Source organism: Lycium ferocissimum, chromosome 7 (assembly GCF_029784015.1).
Source record: "Lycium ferocissimum isolate CSIRO_LF1 chromosome 7, AGI_CSIRO_Lferr_CH_V1, whole genome shotgun sequence".
Classification (NCBI taxonomy): Eukaryota; Viridiplantae; Streptophyta; class Magnoliopsida; order Solanales; family Solanaceae; genus Lycium; species Lycium ferocissimum.
The window spans coordinates 47018226-47035152 of NC_081348.1; the positions used below are offsets into that span (position 1 = coordinate 47018226).

Sequence of the window (16927 nt, forward strand, 5' to 3'; positions counted from 1 at the left end):
CAATTCCTTCACATTCAATGGCTTTTAAAGCACATAAAGTATTAGGTTTAGCCATTTTACCACAAGTTGCTTCCTTAAAGGATCCTCTACCTTGGTCTACATGTGATGTAGCACTTGAAAATTTTGCGGAATCTTCTTGGCAACATAGGATCTTTATCTCTTTTCTTTCTTTGTTCTAAAGACCGCATGGGCGCTTGTTCCGAAACCTGCAATGTAGATTCAAAAACACTAGAAAGACAAAGAGTATGGAGGTTAGAAGATAAACAAGAACCATTCTCTCTTAAGCTCTCTTTTGATTCTCTCAATTCTTGTAACAAAACACTTTTTATTCTAACATCTTTGCCTTCACTCTCATTCTTTTCACTCTTGCTTTTGTTTTTCTCTCCATTCTTTTCTTGTGACAACTCACTCACTTTTCTCAACTGAAACTTTCCTTTTTCCTCTCTTGAGTTGCCATTTTGCACTCCCTTACTCCACCCAATTTTGTATCTCTCTTCCTTATAATTTTCTTTTTCACTCAGTTGTTTTATTCTCTCATCTTCTCTTTTTTCTGGAGGTTTAGGAACTTCTATTAGTGTAAGAGAAGTTACACATGATGAAGAGTCACTCTTTTGTTCATAACTTGGCTCCTCCTCTTGGAAGATTACATACTTAACCATCTTATTGGAACGAATAGGACTTTCGGAGTTAGCTTCATCTTGGGACAGTGTTATAGAATGAATGCGCCTCAATTCCTCCTTTAAATCACTCCACGTCAAAAGTAGCCGATTAAATTTCACCCAATGAGGGTTACGATAATCATCGACTAACTTCCGTAATTTAAAGGACAATGCCCTTGTGGCAAACTCCAATTTTTCCATCTCCCAAAAATTTTTACAAGTAAATATATGCTCCATATAGTATTCCCATCGTAGGTAAGTTTCTTTACTAGCACACATGCACAATCTTGGTAGTACCACATGATTACTACCGCACTTGGCCAATCCTTCATAATCATAGATTCTTGCAATTGTGAAAGACATAGTTATTTTAAAGAAATGTATCACTCGGATTTTTTTTTTTTTTTTTTTTTTTTTTTGGCTTTTTCCCTCAATTATTCTCACCACTCTTGCCTTTTTCCCCTCAAATAACCTTTGGGAAAACACTTTGTGGATTTATAATTAAACCCCACAAGAATCAAGCCCTTAGTAGTAAAATAAAGAATTTTGGGCACTAAAGAAAATGAAGAACCAATCCTAGAAAGAATTAGAATTTAGTTGAAACAAGACTCGAACAAAAAGGACCTTTTTTTTTTTTTTTTAAACAAGATAAAAGGAGTAAGAAAAAAAATTGATTGCTTCTTAGCTTTAAAGATCTAGGATCCCCTCTTCTTGTTTTCTATCTTAATCTTTAGAAAACAAATAGATGGAAGAAATTTCTTGAAGAGCAAACACTAAACTTTTTTTTTTTTTTTTTTTTTTTTTTTGCTCTTTTTTTTTTTTTTTTTTTCAAGAAATCCCCAAGATTATCAAGAACGGAAACTTGATAGAACCGCTCTGATACCACTTGATAACAACGAGGTTAGGGAGATCCCAAATTTATAATTAAAATATAAGAAGTGCGGAAGCAAATATAGAAAAGAATCTAAAAACTAGAAAATAAAAGATATGGGAAATTCGAAGGAACAATCCACGAATTTCCAAGAACGTAAGTTCTAAAGTCTTGACAAGATCCAAGTAACAACGTATAGATTTATAGGAGGAAATCTAACGCCTTTACTTGAGATAACGAATCAAAAACGATGTAGATTCGGATCCGACCGCTTTGTGAGTAACTTAAGACAACAATTAGTATTTAGAACTAATCGCCTTCGAAAGAATACCAAAAAGAAATCAAAGATATCAAAGAAGAAATTATCTTACTACCTTGAACTAAGAACTAGTTAGGTTGAAAGATAAATCCTAAAGTAATGCCACAAAGGTTCAAAAGAACTCTCAATATAATATATTCTTCAAAATCGATTTACAATGAATGACAATCACCCCTTTATATAGTTGTAAAGAAGGAGTTAGTCAAAATAGAAATAAATGGGAATTATCTTCCCTAAACATAGAAGACTTCCCACACTAAGACCAATGTAGTCAACATAGATTAAAACAACCTAGAAGACTACCCACACTTGGACCAATCGATCAACATAGATTAAAACAACAATTAAATATTTATTCTAGAAACTAATATTTGGGCCAATTTGAAATTTGCTGGAAACTTCTTCTTTTGGGGCTGATTTGGGCCTCATTTCATCTCACTTTGGACTTTAATTTGGGCCTCCAAATAGGTGTAAGACTTGAGGAAAAAATCGAATAAATTTGGAGCTTCTCGCCATCACAAGACAATTTTTTTAATTGCTAATTGAAGCCCGCTGATCTTGACATAGCATTTTCTTGTCCTTCAATGGAGTTGAGCTTCCATGGCTGCTATCAGTTATAATTCACAATACCTAAACTAGTATGCTCGCGTAACTCTACCTATTATATATATATATGAGTAGTTTTTTACTTCTCAAAATGATCACATTTATTAAGTAATATAATCAGATTTTATTCGGGGAGATTGTTAAAAGCGAAGATTCATTTTAATTTTATATGTTCATTACAGTACATGACACAAATTTGTCGATATCTGCATTTCATAATTTATGATACCAATTGTATTTTCTACTCCTAATAATTATTTGTAACATAAATTCAAAGTATAATCTCAAAACCAATTATTATAAACCCTATATAAATTTGTGCTCAAAAGAAAGCATTTCATCCTCTTTACCACCTTCATAAAAAAACAATCAGGTTTGCCTTTTCTTCTCTTTTCACAGTCAAATTAAATTTTTCACTCCTCTTTCCGTAAGTGTTGGTGTTGGTGTTATTATATTTTGTGTGCCACTAATTTTTTTTATTTTTTTATAAGCGTCATGGTATCCGATACTCACTAGCCCAATTAATCCAAATTCGTGATGCGTATGGTCCATTTTCTAACTATTAAGTGTTTTTTATTCTAAGACTTGAATTCAAAACTTTTGATTAGAAAATGAAATGGAACTACAGGTACAACGCACATGTAGACATATAGATATACTAGTCCCTGTGCACGTGCATTGCACATGTAGTTCTATCTCATTTTTTTTAGTAGGTCTTTACTTCTCAAAATGACCACATTTATTATACCAATTTTCTATAAATAAATATAGGGCCATAAATATACCAAATCTTTTTTTGTTCTCTAGGTAATTGCTGCTACATTCGGAGGAAAAAGTACAAAAAGGAATATCAAGCAGCTGGACAATCATCTGAATCTCAAGGGCTGATGGGTTTGAAGCATTCTGAAGTACCAACGCCTCCTTTAAAATTGGGGGAGACAAATGATCATGTGGTTGTTCCAAGTTCTCAAGATGGCAACAACAACAACAATGACGTTGGTCAGTCCCAAACAAGTTGAAGTCGGTTATAGAAGTGGCACTAATTATTCAACGATAAGAAGTCATATATATGATATGCTTGATGTAGATTTTCCGAATGATGTTTGAGGATATGTGTTCTTTACTCTTGCAATGGTCTCTTTCTGAAAAAATATTTATTTTCTGAATAGGTGGATTCAGGTTTTGAAGTTCTCGAATGCCGTACTTGTTTGTGCTTCAGTTTGATCTATTTTGGATTTTGATTCGGATTATTCGTCTTTTGCTTTATATAGACAAATAGCTCAAATGAAAAATATACTATGGTTATGACAACTTTGAATTTCATATTCTAGAGCTATATATTATCTGATTCAAGAATTGACAACTAGAATTAGAACTTGGTTGTGCAAACAAGCTCACCAAATTTATATGTGAATGAATCTGGCATTCCACCCAAAAGCTTAAAGTAACGATTCGATTAGCTAGTGAGATCTATTTAAACCCCTAGAAACCGGTAAACACCCTATGAGAGACAAATACAACATTCTCTAATGACACATATCCACAAGTTAAAAAATAGAAGGAATTTTGAAGCTGACTTGTCCAAGAGCTTACATTGGTGCACAGACAATTTATGGCTTTTGAGCTTTTTAAGCTTATAAGTACTTGACTTAAAAGCTCTTTTAATAGCATTTACCAAACAGTAAAACAAGCCAAAAATTGCTTAGACATTTGCGACTAGCAACTACGACAAATGTACCACCATAATATGGGGTCTGATGGCGCTCATCAGATGACCAATTACCATAAGTTGAGTGATCATTCAGGCAATCAACTCTGTTGTTTAGCTTATACATTTGCGAATAATCGAAATGTTTTGGCATCAAGACTAATTTGTCTAACAGCAGCAACAGCTGCTATAACTCCTAACACTGAAAAAACCACTGCTATTGCCATGTTAATCCAGAAAACTGGCCTCCTCTTTGATGGTTTGAATGTCAAGTTGAAGAAAATAACAGGCAAAACAAAGTCAAGTGGCAAGAAACCAAATGCCCCAATCACTGCATTTATGTCTCCGAAAAATGGAAGCATTGCTGCGATTGTAGTCGATATTATCACTGAAATTGATCGAGAAATAAGGCGTGGGATTACGTTTCGAGTGGAGAATTCACTGCTTTTTGGATCTGCAAATGTCCTCTCTAGCACTTCATTTGTTGGCTGCAAATACACCTGCACAAGCCAAATTTACAACGTTGGTGTAAAATTGTAATGCACCATCCCAACGTCCCCATAATTTAACCTGTTGTAGTAAGTTATTTTCCCTTTTTCTAGGAAAAGCTAACCTTTTTTTTTTGTTTAGAAGATGAACTTTGTGCGTAATACAATTTCAGAGCTAGTCCACAAGGTGAGGATTAGACTGTATAAAGAGACAATAACTTATCACCTCAAAAAATATGGGACATTGTAAAATCCCGCACGTTTGGGACAATGAAATAGCGCCCACTTACTTTTCAGTCTTTGTAATTGAAAAATACCGCTGTGATGGATTTTCAAATTTCACGTGTGAAACCTCAGAAACTTTCAAATATTACAGGTGAAAATCCACGACAGTATATTGGAAGTTTCACTAGTGAACTTTGAAAATCCATCACAAAGGTATTTTTCAATTACAAAGATTGAAAAGTGGTTATTTGTGAGTTTTACCCCGTTCAGAACTGGAATCTAGTGTATGAATAATAAAACATGGAGCGCAACATGGGTAAACTAAGAATATGGATCAAACTAGCTCAGATATCATATTAATTAAAAAAATGGAAGTTGAACCTAATTCGATCTAAAAAATTAGCTCATGAGATGAGAATTATCCAAGATTATATAAAGAGACAAAGTTCCAATCAGTCAACCAACATTGTGAGTAGGGGTGTACATGGACCGGGTTGGTTAGGATTTTTTAAACACCAAACCAAACCAATTGCGTCGGGTTTTAAAATTTATACACCAAACCAAACCAATAAAATTCGAGTTTTTCAACCTCGGATTTTCTCGAGTTATTCGGTTTTCTCGGATTTTTCGGGTTTTTTTTTCTTCCGGAATAGTCTTGATACAAAACATATACACTTTTACTTCAAATATTTCTTTAGTCCTAGTAAGATACAACTATATAATTAAGGTGTTTCTTAAGAAAATAACACAAAATGTGAGAAGAGTGATGACATTGTATTAAAATATTCAACAAAAGATAATAAAATCGGTTAAAATAAATATTGCTAATTAATAAGCCATAAAGAAAATGACCATAATCTAAAAATACTAAGTCATGCTAAAATAAGTACGGCTAACAATTATTAGTTACATGACAAAGAAAAAAAAAAACTTAAGTTATGTATTTTCACACTCTAAACCAATTATGCAAAATTAAAGAATACATATCCAACATTATTGTCATTCTTCATGGTAAATTGAATTTCTTTTGTTAGCATTAGTGTTGAGTTGGTTTTGGTTTGGACTTTATTTGAGTTACTAACATCCATAGGATATAAAACTTATTGACATTCAAAATTCTAAATTCAAGCTTGAATAATATGACAAATAGATAAAAAATTATGAAAAAATTTAAGAAACATTTATAAATTACATTACAAATAAATATTTTTATGTTTTAAAAATTGAATACATGTAATGTCGAGTTGGTTTGGTTCGGTTCGGTTCGATTTGACTTTTTTTTAGCTAAAACCAAACCAAACCAATTATGGTCGATTTTTTTTTTTGAACACCAAATCAAGTCAAACCAAACCACTAATCGATTTTTTTTCTCGGTTTGACTCGGTTTATCGGTTTGGTGCGGTTTGTCGGTTTACTTTGTACACTCCTAATTGTGAGACATCCTAACACTTTTGTTATAGACAATTATCAATATGTAGCAATCTTTTAAATAACTTGATAGTGTAAAAATTATTTTCCACGGCCAATTAATTGGGCAAGGTATATACATACCACAGCAACAGCCGACAATTGGAGAATGGTGAAGATGTTGGTGATGAAGATAAATGACTTTGGGACTAGATTGTGGCCATTTTGTGTAAAGTTGCTGAGAATGAGGCCCTCAGCTTGGTTTCCAAAGGCCCAATATCCAGAAATAGCCACACTGAAGAATGTTGTTGAAAGCATTGCGTAACAAATGCAAAGCCCTTTGAACATCTGACCTTTCACCGGCGGTGCTATTGTTGCCTGTAATCACATCACAATTATGATGGTTGGCTCGAGAACATATTTCAGCTAACATTTCAATTTTAAACCTAATATTATTAACAAAGTAATCTATGTTATCATTAAACAGAATATATATATATATATATATATATTAGCACGTACAGGACATACTTAAGCAACTAAGTTTTTTATCGGTTTATCAGAACGGTTGGTCCAAACTGTTAAGGTATTGTACGCCTTGGACATTTCAATTTTAAACCTAATATCATTAACAAAGAAATCTATGTTATCATTAAACGTAATATATATATATATATATATATATATATATATATATATATATATATATATATATATATATATATATATATATTAGCACGTAGAGGACATACTTAAGCAACCAAAGTTTTTTATTGATTTACTGTAACGGTTCATGTCCAACTGTTAAGGTATTGTACGCCTTGGTCCGATCCTCTTTTGAACCACCTCAAGGTTTATGGACCTAATGGATTTGTTCCTTGGGCTTTAACTCGAGAAGCGCATCAACAATTGAATTCTATTACTAACTTTTTCATTCCATTTTGATTTGGGATTTGTCTAAGACAACTGTTACAGTGAACTTTCTTTCAAGTTCAGTTGTCAGGACACCTTAAGTTATGCCATCTACAGCTATGTTCCAAAAATCTTACAAATCATTTTTCACTAGTCAACTTTCAAAGTAAGTGGACTACAAAAGCTGTCCTCTCCACTTAATGAGGTAGTGCTGCTACAAGAGAATGCTCTTTCTTGCTGCTTGCTAGGCGTTCGGAGCTAGTTAATTAAACATTTGAAATGTGTCATTTTGTTATTTTAATATGAGAAACATTACCATGTATAGTATTTTCCCTTTGCTTCCTAACTATCTGAATTTTGAGCTATTTGAAATGAACCAATCTAGTTTGATTTAGCTCAAAATTGGTAAAATGATCGTCGATAAGCAAAAGAGCCAAATAATAATATTTATTCTTGTATGAACTAACCTGAATTTCAGGAATTATGCCATTTCCAAATGTGGTGGCAATTATAGCTATTGCATTAAAAATTCCAAAAATGCGAGTCTCTTTATCATTACTGATCGAATAGTCTTTCTCAGGTCCCTTTGATGATCTTCCTGGCAAATATATTACATTTTGTCAACAAACAAAAAATACTTGATAAGTGTTGGTAAAAAAATAATTTTATTCTTTTGCAATAGAAATTAAGTACCTATGTAAATGGAACCAACAGTGGCACAAGCACTATAAGCAAGGCAAAGAAGTAGAGAAATCAAGTTGATGTGCCTAAGTGAGTGAAAAGATGGCATTTGAGCTAACATCAACATTAGCCCTCCAAATATGATTACAAATTCATAGAGCTTCATAGCTCCACTTGGGTTTAACAGCAAGTAGATTGCCTGCACAAAAATAAAAAAGATAAAAGAGATACTACAAGAAAATTATTTTCTATTCTTTCTGGGGTTTAAGCCTTTAAGGTATACTGATAGTCAAAAGAGTTTAATATTACCAATGTAATTTAACTTGTTATAGCAAGTTACTTTTCGTTCATTATAGGTTGCTAGTGAATAGTTATTGAGTAAAGTTAGCTTTACTTACATTTTAAAGGACTTGATCATTGAAATACCTTTTATAGTAGAAACCGCGTTCACTAGCCAATTTTGTCTTTTGAAATATAGTCACGGATGGAGTTCTAAATTTACAGGTGAAACTCCATGAAAGTAGTTGAGAAGAAGAAATAGCATCCATTAGCCACTTTTCAGCCTTATCTTTGAAAATTAGCCAATCTCCTCGAGTTTCATTAGTGGAATTTAAAACTCTATGACAGTGACTGAAAAATGACTATTTAGGAAATTTAACCATTTTCTATACTGATATTTCATTGAGCTTGAGCCGTTTGGAAACAGATTTTTATCTTTTTTTTTTTTTTTGACCGACTTTTTTGGTGAGTTTCTAATATGGTTTTTCAAGTTTGAAAATCTTTTTTCACTTACAAAACTTCAATATCCTTTTTTCAACTAAAATACATATCCAAACACAAGTTCAACCTTCAAATACTATTTTTTAACTTCAACTTATTCAAAAACTCTGTGAGAAGTTTCTAATTAAATTCATATCCAAAAGCAAACTCCTTGGGCTTAGTTTTATTTCAAAAACTCACCTTCATACATTGTCCTCCCAGAAGAGTGGACCCTATTACTGCACCATAGCATACCATGAATTGGATGGGTCCAACATAATATCTTCCCCACCTTGGTCCTGTTAAAATTCATGATCAGATTTGACTATTGAGGAAATCCAAATAATGCCAGAGAAATAAATATGTCAGGGCCTTCAAGAAAATGTACAAATTTCATTGGGTCATTCTTACAAATGTCGGTGGTCTTTAATTTTTATCCCTCAAATTATTGGTCTTTAATTTTTACCCTTCGGCATTTTAAGGGGCCAAAAATACCGCTGAGATTCTGGATTCGAACTCCAGCAGAGTATAAAAAAATCGCAAGCCAGAATTTCATAACAAATTAGGCCTATTTGGGCAAAAGGTAGACCTTAAGGCGTAACTTCTGTAGAATTCGAGCAGAGTTAAAAAAAAAAAAAAAAAAAAAAAGAATCTGCCTTGCGAAATTTCGTAATGCAAATGCCTTAAGGCAAATTCTTCCTTATAAGTTCTGCCTTACAAGACAGAATTTGTCTTAAGGCATCGCGAAGCGTTGCTTTGCAAAATTGTTTGTTTTATTGAGCGGACGTTCGAATTCAGAATATCAAGATATTTTTTGACTACCTTTTTAAGCGAAGGAAAAAGTTAAAAACAACAATTTGAGGGACAAAAATTAAAGACCAGCGCCTTTGAAGGACAATCCGCTTGAGAAAATGAAATTCATTACATTTAAGTGGCAATTAGGGCCCAAAAAAAGATAAGACATGAAAGGAAAAAAGAAAAGATAGTTTGGACTTTGGCCAACGGAGAAAATATTGTGCTAAATGCAGAGGGGCCAAAATCATAGCTTGACTTTAGGTTATTCTTGTGAACAATTGGTCTAATTCAAAGGATGAAATTTATGCACATTAAAAATGTAATTTTTTTTATACTATTATATAATGTATTTTAACCTTTCATAACAAGTTGTTTCTCTTATTTTTCAACTTACTAATTTCATTTGTTATGACAGGGTGATTTAAGTGTAACAATTTTTTACAATGTTAATATGTAGAATATGTTCCAATCCAAAGATTATTTGCTTAAAACTAATGAAGATGAATTAACTGTTCAGTACGAATTTCAAATTTGGTGGCTGCATGCTCAAAAGAAAAAATCTCGTCCTCACCTAACTAAAAAGGAAAGAAAACTCAACAGAGAAACACAAAGCAAATAAGAAAGACGCACGCAACCCAAAACGTTACAATATTAGCTATGACTTTGGATACCCTATCTAGTTAGCGTGAAAATACAAATAGCCAAAGTTTGACAACGACTTTTTTCATATAGACCTCCTTGCGTATCTAAAATGTGGAGACGGCCAATGACATGTTTACATGATTGTTACAACCTTGTTTTTTTTGGTTATTATATATACCGCATGTACTATATTCAATATTTTGTAGTTGACTTACAAAATATCTTATCATAAACCTTGTTATGTACATAACTAAAATGTCGTTGCCGCGAAAGCGAAGATGGCCACCTATACATTATCTTGATTGTTATTACCTTGTTTTTGAGTTGTCATATATTTATCACAAATAATATTTTGTAGTTGACTCTCAAATGATTGATATGATTATAAACCACGTTATGTACGTACCTAAAATATCGTTGGCCATGTCACGGAAGCGAAGATGGCGACGACCTAGCTGAGCATGGTGTTCGAGAACCATGGACAAGAGGTTATATGAATAGAATGTAACGATAGCTCCAATCACCAAACATAGAATTCCACCCCACCATCCAAGTGAAGCAAAGGCAAATGGAAGACTTAACAATGGAGGAGCTACTATTGAAGTTGTCAAGTGGTAACCACAATGCACCCATGATCCTGCAACCAATCAATATTTTGTATGGTCACAAAATGATAATGTATACATAATCTTTAAACTATGAGAGCAGTGCAGAGCCAACATTTTTACTACGCGGAATCACAATATAAAGAAGTAAACATATGAAAAAATCGTGCGCGCACACATCAAGCTATATTTCAATGAGGGTGTCAATACCCCTTAGGCAAAGATAGGTTCGCCACTGTATGAAAGGATAACTAGTACACTCTTTGTTCCGCTACTAGGCATGATAATTAAGAAATAAAGTAAGGCGTCTGAAAATTGTGGTCTTGAACATGCTGTGAAATTTGTACGGGCTATAAAACTTTTGAAGTTGACATAAGGTCATTAAGGGGTCCTTTGATTCACACCGATGATATTATGGGATTATAATCTCACGTCTTATATGGGTAAGTAATACTAAGATTTTGGCATAAAGTTTATACCAGTGTTAGTTAATACCGATAAATAAACATGGAATTAGTGTAATCCCAAATTTGCAATAGAATTAGTATCCTGATCCCGAGAAGCAACGACCCTAAGATTAGCATGAAAATTTTAAAGTTAAATTATTTTCAATTAATCTAGAAAGAGGTCTTCTTCTTTTTTTTTGGGAAACATACTAAAAAAAAAAAAAATAGTGCCATGTAAAATCGAATAGATGAAAAGTTGTTAAAATTAAAATAAAATAGTGTGGAAGTCTAACTAGTGGACTTCTACTTGTTACCAATTCAAACTAATTATTGCAGTCTGACCTAATAAATCTTGAAATAAAGTTGCTTTGATTTTTAAGGTGTACTTCTATTTTTAAATTTCTGGGGGAGGGGAGGTCCTTTCTCCTACCTTTGTTTGTTTGTTTTTTATCTAATCATTTAATAAATTTGTTAGGCAGTCAACATTTTTGTAAGCTTAGCTAAACATGACGATCGAAAATTAGAAAAAGAAAAAAAAACCAGACACACACACACAAAAAAAAAGAAAAAAGAAAAAAAAAAGGAGACTGAAAACTTGACAGGTCAACTGACAGATAGTATTAATTTCACGGTTGTAGGAGGTGACGTTTATTAGAGATGTCCCAATTTAATGTACTATTTGAATTTCTTTTGCAAATAAATTAAAGCTTAAAGAATTAAAAGAGAGAAAAATCTGTAGAGCACTAGTTGTGGGCTTGTGGCATGAATCCAGCTAGCCAATTGCAAGCTGCTCAGAATAAAAATACTATTCCCTTCTTCAGATAAATACATACTTGTGTGAAGTATTTATTTCTAATCAATCAATTTAGTCTTAGTTAACTAAAACATAAAGTAACAGTATATGTCACGCAATCATGGTTAAGTACTAATAAACTTGTGTATAAAAGATACATGTCTTATTGATTGGATGTAAACACACGGTGTAGATAAATTTTTACTTTTCGCTCTAATTCATGTGATGTTATTTGATTGATGTAAGTATTTAAAAGAAATAAAGATTTTTGAAATGTCTAATCTAAAATTGTTGAAGACAAATTTAAAGCTGGAGTCACAAACCGAAATTGTTTAGAATTTGATATTTATTAGTTTCCTTAATTTATTTCCAAATAGGATATGTAGTCAAAATGAAAATAATATTGGAATAGGTTCTACAATTTTTAGTGAAAGTAAGTTTTGCACGGTATAAATAGAGGTGGTACTACCTATTTTCTGTTAGGAGAATTGTTGACATCAATGCGGAGATATTCGTGTTGCTATAAATTATCTCATTAAAAGTAAAATGTGAAATTTAAAGTTAAATAATTTTTAAATATAGAAAGGTTTTTTTTTTTAAAAAAAAAATACTAAAAGGAAAAGATATTATTCAAGGGATTAATAAATTAAGGTCTATTAAGAAACTCAGGTACCTATATTAACATCACATAGAATTCAACTTTTCTTTTGTTAATCACAAGATGGCTACATTTAGGATTTTTCATGTTAGCTATTTACATTTAAAGAAAAATATACAAACAAAATGGAGAGCCTAGGATTATAATTCAGTTCCAAATTGCTTTTAAGGAACTTAATGTGCATTTGCTTGTAACGAATGTAGTTGACTGGTTTTGTATCATGGCCACTATGAGAAGTGTTGTGACGTTTCGAACCCAACTCAAGGTGCTCTTTTTCAGCACAAAGGGGTGAGCACTTGCAAATTATTATTTTAAAAAAAAAAAAAAAAAAAACTAGCACAAACACGTTACGCAGTTTCAAACCCGCAGTAATTGCTGAAATAGCCAGGACTTAACCACCGAGCTACAATATCCTTTATTCATAGAAGTGTCATTTATATTATAATAACTAATATATGATATATTCTGTTTTTCAGATAGTATATATATCAAAATTTTCCGACGAAACAGTGTCGGGTGACACCCCTTAACCTAAGGTGCGTCCGCCCTTCACAAGAGATAGTTTGTAGGAGTTTTATAGGAGAAATAATTGACTATATAATATTATATGGTTGCAACACTAAATGCTTGCCCCAACAAGATATATCGTTTCGTTAAATAAATCATGGGTCGATCTCATTAAAGAAAATCATTATTTATATCTCTTTCATTGACTATCAAAATTTAAAGCTTCAGCACATTAATTAGTGATAAATCAAAATAAGGGACCAAAAACACAAGCCCCCATTACAAGAAAGTTCCAAATTATTGTTTAAATTCCGTGTATCTATCTTGTTTTCATTATTATAAAGTATGAAAGTCCTCATAATAGTGTTAAGGAATCTTTTTAGTTGTGTGCTATTTTTCTATTAATTGAAAAATAATAATGTTCACTCTGTATGGAAGGGATTGGTTGGAAATAGTATCTTATTGTGATGAATAGACATCGAACTACACAAAATGAACCTTAAATAATTTGAGTCGAAGTGACAAAAGTGCAAAAAAAGAAAAATAATAATAATAATAATAATTCATAAACAATCACTTTTCAGCCTAAAAATAATAGTCATTTTCACCGAATTTTAAATTTTACAAATGAAACTCTATGACAATACTAGATATACAATTTGAAACTCCATGACGAAAATGATTATTTTTCAAAGGCAGAGTCGAAAAATAGCCGGTGGATGCAATTATTACTTTCTTTTTGGGTTTCCGACCTAATGTCTGCTGCTCACTTTGGAACCCCTATTAATATGAATTCACATAGTAAGACCCGTTGCCAAGAACTCTTTAATTGTCAAGATTTTTTCTATTTTCATAGCTCAAACTAAAATTTCTAATTAAGAATGAAGAATTTTTATTCATCCCACCACAACCCTTCATGCTGAAATGAATAAACCAAAGAAGAGAAGGAAGAAAACAAACGAGAGAAAGAAATTCAAAAGGAAACAAGAAATGTTTAAAAATGAGAGAAAGGGAAGAGAAAAACAAGAAAAGTCCTATAAATATGAAATATTGAATAGAGAATAAAGATATTTACCTTTGGATTTAAGAACAAAGAGGGCACCAGCATCAAGCTCTTTTTCATGATCATATTCATGGGAAGAAGAAATAGTAGCACTGCCAATATTCTTAGCATCATTTTCCCCATCAAACACTCTTCCCATCTTTCTCTCTTGTATAATTTGTCTTATTGTCTATAACTATGTTTAAATATATATAGTATATATAGTACTATGTATTTGTTTATGCATATATATGTTCTCCAAATCACCACCCCTCCTTTAGATCTCTTATTATTTTGTTGTGCTTTAATGGAGTGGAAGCTGATATGGAGGAGATGATGATCAAGCAAATTATGACAGTATGGAAGTTTATGTATATATAGAGATCATGTCTACTATCTGCCCACTTGTTTCTTAGCAGCCTAGCTGGATTTCTTCCCTCTCTTTTTTTTTTTTTTTTTTTTTTTTGGGGGTGGTTATCTATGTGTTCTTATTTTTGTAGTTATATATCTTTAAAGTAATGATGTCTATATCAACTTGTGTATAACTTCATCGGGATTGATCAATAATATGTTAAAGTGTGTGACCATTTGATCAAACCTTTAAGTTGTTAAATAGATCACATCTTTATTTACTTAAATTAAATTATATTCTTAATAACAACGCCCCCGCCCGCCCGCCCCAACCACCCCCAAAAGCGCGAGCATGATTCTTTTTTATTGACCAAGCACAAAACCTTTTTTTTCTACTAATGGGTCTGAGACTCGTTTTCTTCTTATTTATGTTTTCAATATTTTTCTTATTTCCACCACCAGCTTTATCAACAATAACCAATAGTGAAGTTATCACACACACTAAATTTCCTCTGTCGAAATGTTACACTGCACAAAGAGGATAAATTTTTCGATTTATATATAAATTTGCAAATCCCTTTAACATAAGATAAATATAAGTTCAATTCTCACATGTGATACTTTTTTTTTTAACTCCTCTTATCAGAATTTCTGCCTCACCCACCAATCATAACTAGATCAGAAACATCTGCCAGAAGTATCTTTTTGTAAGTAGTATGGTTTGTTTTGTTGCAGAACGTGTAACTTGAAGGAAGGGAGTGGGGGAAGATATATTTTTTCTAGGTCTACCAAGGTACAAGCATTCAAAAAAAGATCAGGATTTTACTGAAAATTTAGAGTGAATCCCACTTTACCCCCTCTGACATTTAAGGGTTGAGAAAGGATACCCCTCATATATTGAATGGGAACGATAACCCCCCTATCTAATATTTTTCGGTGAGAATCTTTTGTTTTTAATAAAGATCTTTTTTTCTTTTTCTTTCTAGAATTAAATACAATATATAACTCTTATTATTGTCCTATTCACCTATTCCGCTGAAAACAATGTAGAACAACTACTTGAAAAAATCTGTTAATAAATTTCAAGCTACATGTCGTTGGGTTTTTTTTTTAATATAATTTTTGGACTAGAGGGGCGAGATCTTAATTATTATACAATCTAAATATAGTCTAGTATTAGTACCCGCGCGAGCGGACAATATTAAAAAACACTAATCTATGTTAAATTGTGATGTAGCTTGTTTGAGGACATTATATCATAACAAAATGTCAAGCATCATCTAATTTTCGATATAATACACTCAAATTAACGATATTTCTGTGAAATTAAAGGAAACAAATTAAATCTTTTTAAATATTATTTGATTTAATCTTTAGATTTAATTCATAATATACATACATACATTGTATATAGATGTGTGTGTGTGTCTACTTATTATGTTTAGAGAAAAGACATCATTTAACCCCTGAACTTGGCATGAAAACTCAGTTTGGAAACTAAACTTAACTTCTATTTATTTACCCCCCTTAACAACTCACGATTTAATTATCTTCCCCCCTCTAGTGGCCGGACACTCCGCGCGTGTTTGAGCCGCCTCACCGCGCGTTAATTAATTTTTGTTAACGTTTTTTTTAATACAAATCGACTGGGGAACGATTATAATACCGTTCCCCCTTTTAATCCCAACCCGGCCCACCACCCTTTAGAACCCTAAGTTCAACTTCATCTTCATCTTCATCACCTTCAATCAGCCCCATTTTTTTTTTCCCCCATTCATGAAATTCCTCTTGCTCACACCATTGCTCCTTCATATATGTATTCTTCCTCCACGAAATTTCTCCATCAAATTTCTCCTCCAAATTTACGTCCATAATCGCTCCGTGTTCTAATTCGAAAATTTTGTGGGTTCATAAATGTCTCAAGGTATGTTCATCTCACGTAAAATGTAATTGTGGCACCATTGCAAAACACCCTCACTTCATCGACTCCTAGTAATCCCGGACCAAATTCTACAAATGTCCGAGGCCTAAGGGCAATTCTTGTGGATTTTGGGAATGGGAAGATGAATTGTTTCCGAGACGCGGTGGAATAATGTTCAAAGTTTGACGTCGTCGTTAGATGCGGTCAAGATCGAAAGGGACAAATTGCAAGAAGAATTAATTGCCGTTGAGGCTAGACATCTAATTGAAGTTAACAAAATGAAGGAGGAATTAATTCGCTTGAAGAGTAAACAGCAATTTGACTTGAAAAAAGTTCTAAACTTGGAGGAGAAACTTGCAAATACAAGGATGTTGCTTTTGATTTCGTGGGGAATATTTATTGGCTTTTTTGGCGGCTTCGTTAATCAACCGAATTTATGTTGTTGTATGTTGTAATCGCGTAGTAGTAATGTAAGAACTTTATGGTCTTGTTGTAATGTAAATGTCATGGAAGAACTTTATGCTCTTGTTGA

General features: G+C 32.5%; 1 protein-coding gene across 1 annotated transcript; it reads right to left on the reverse strand.

Moving 5' to 3' along the window:
- Window positions 1–4010: 4010 nt before the first annotated feature.
- On the reverse strand, window positions 4011–14531 carry LOC132065417 (GABA transporter 1-like). Its single transcript, XM_059458811.1, has 7 exons — window positions 14157–14531; window positions 10479–10709; window positions 8837–8934; window positions 7889–8075; window positions 7663–7793; window positions 6428–6661; window positions 4011–4663 (listed from the first exon to the last, which is right to left on the reverse strand). The coding sequence occupies exons 1-7, from the start codon at window positions 14281–14283 to the stop codon at window positions 4283–4285; spliced, it is 1389 nt and encodes a 462-aa protein (XP_059314794.1). The 5' UTR covers window positions 14284–14531; the 3' UTR covers window positions 4011–4282.
- Between the last annotated feature and the right edge of the window lie 2396 nt (window positions 14532–16927).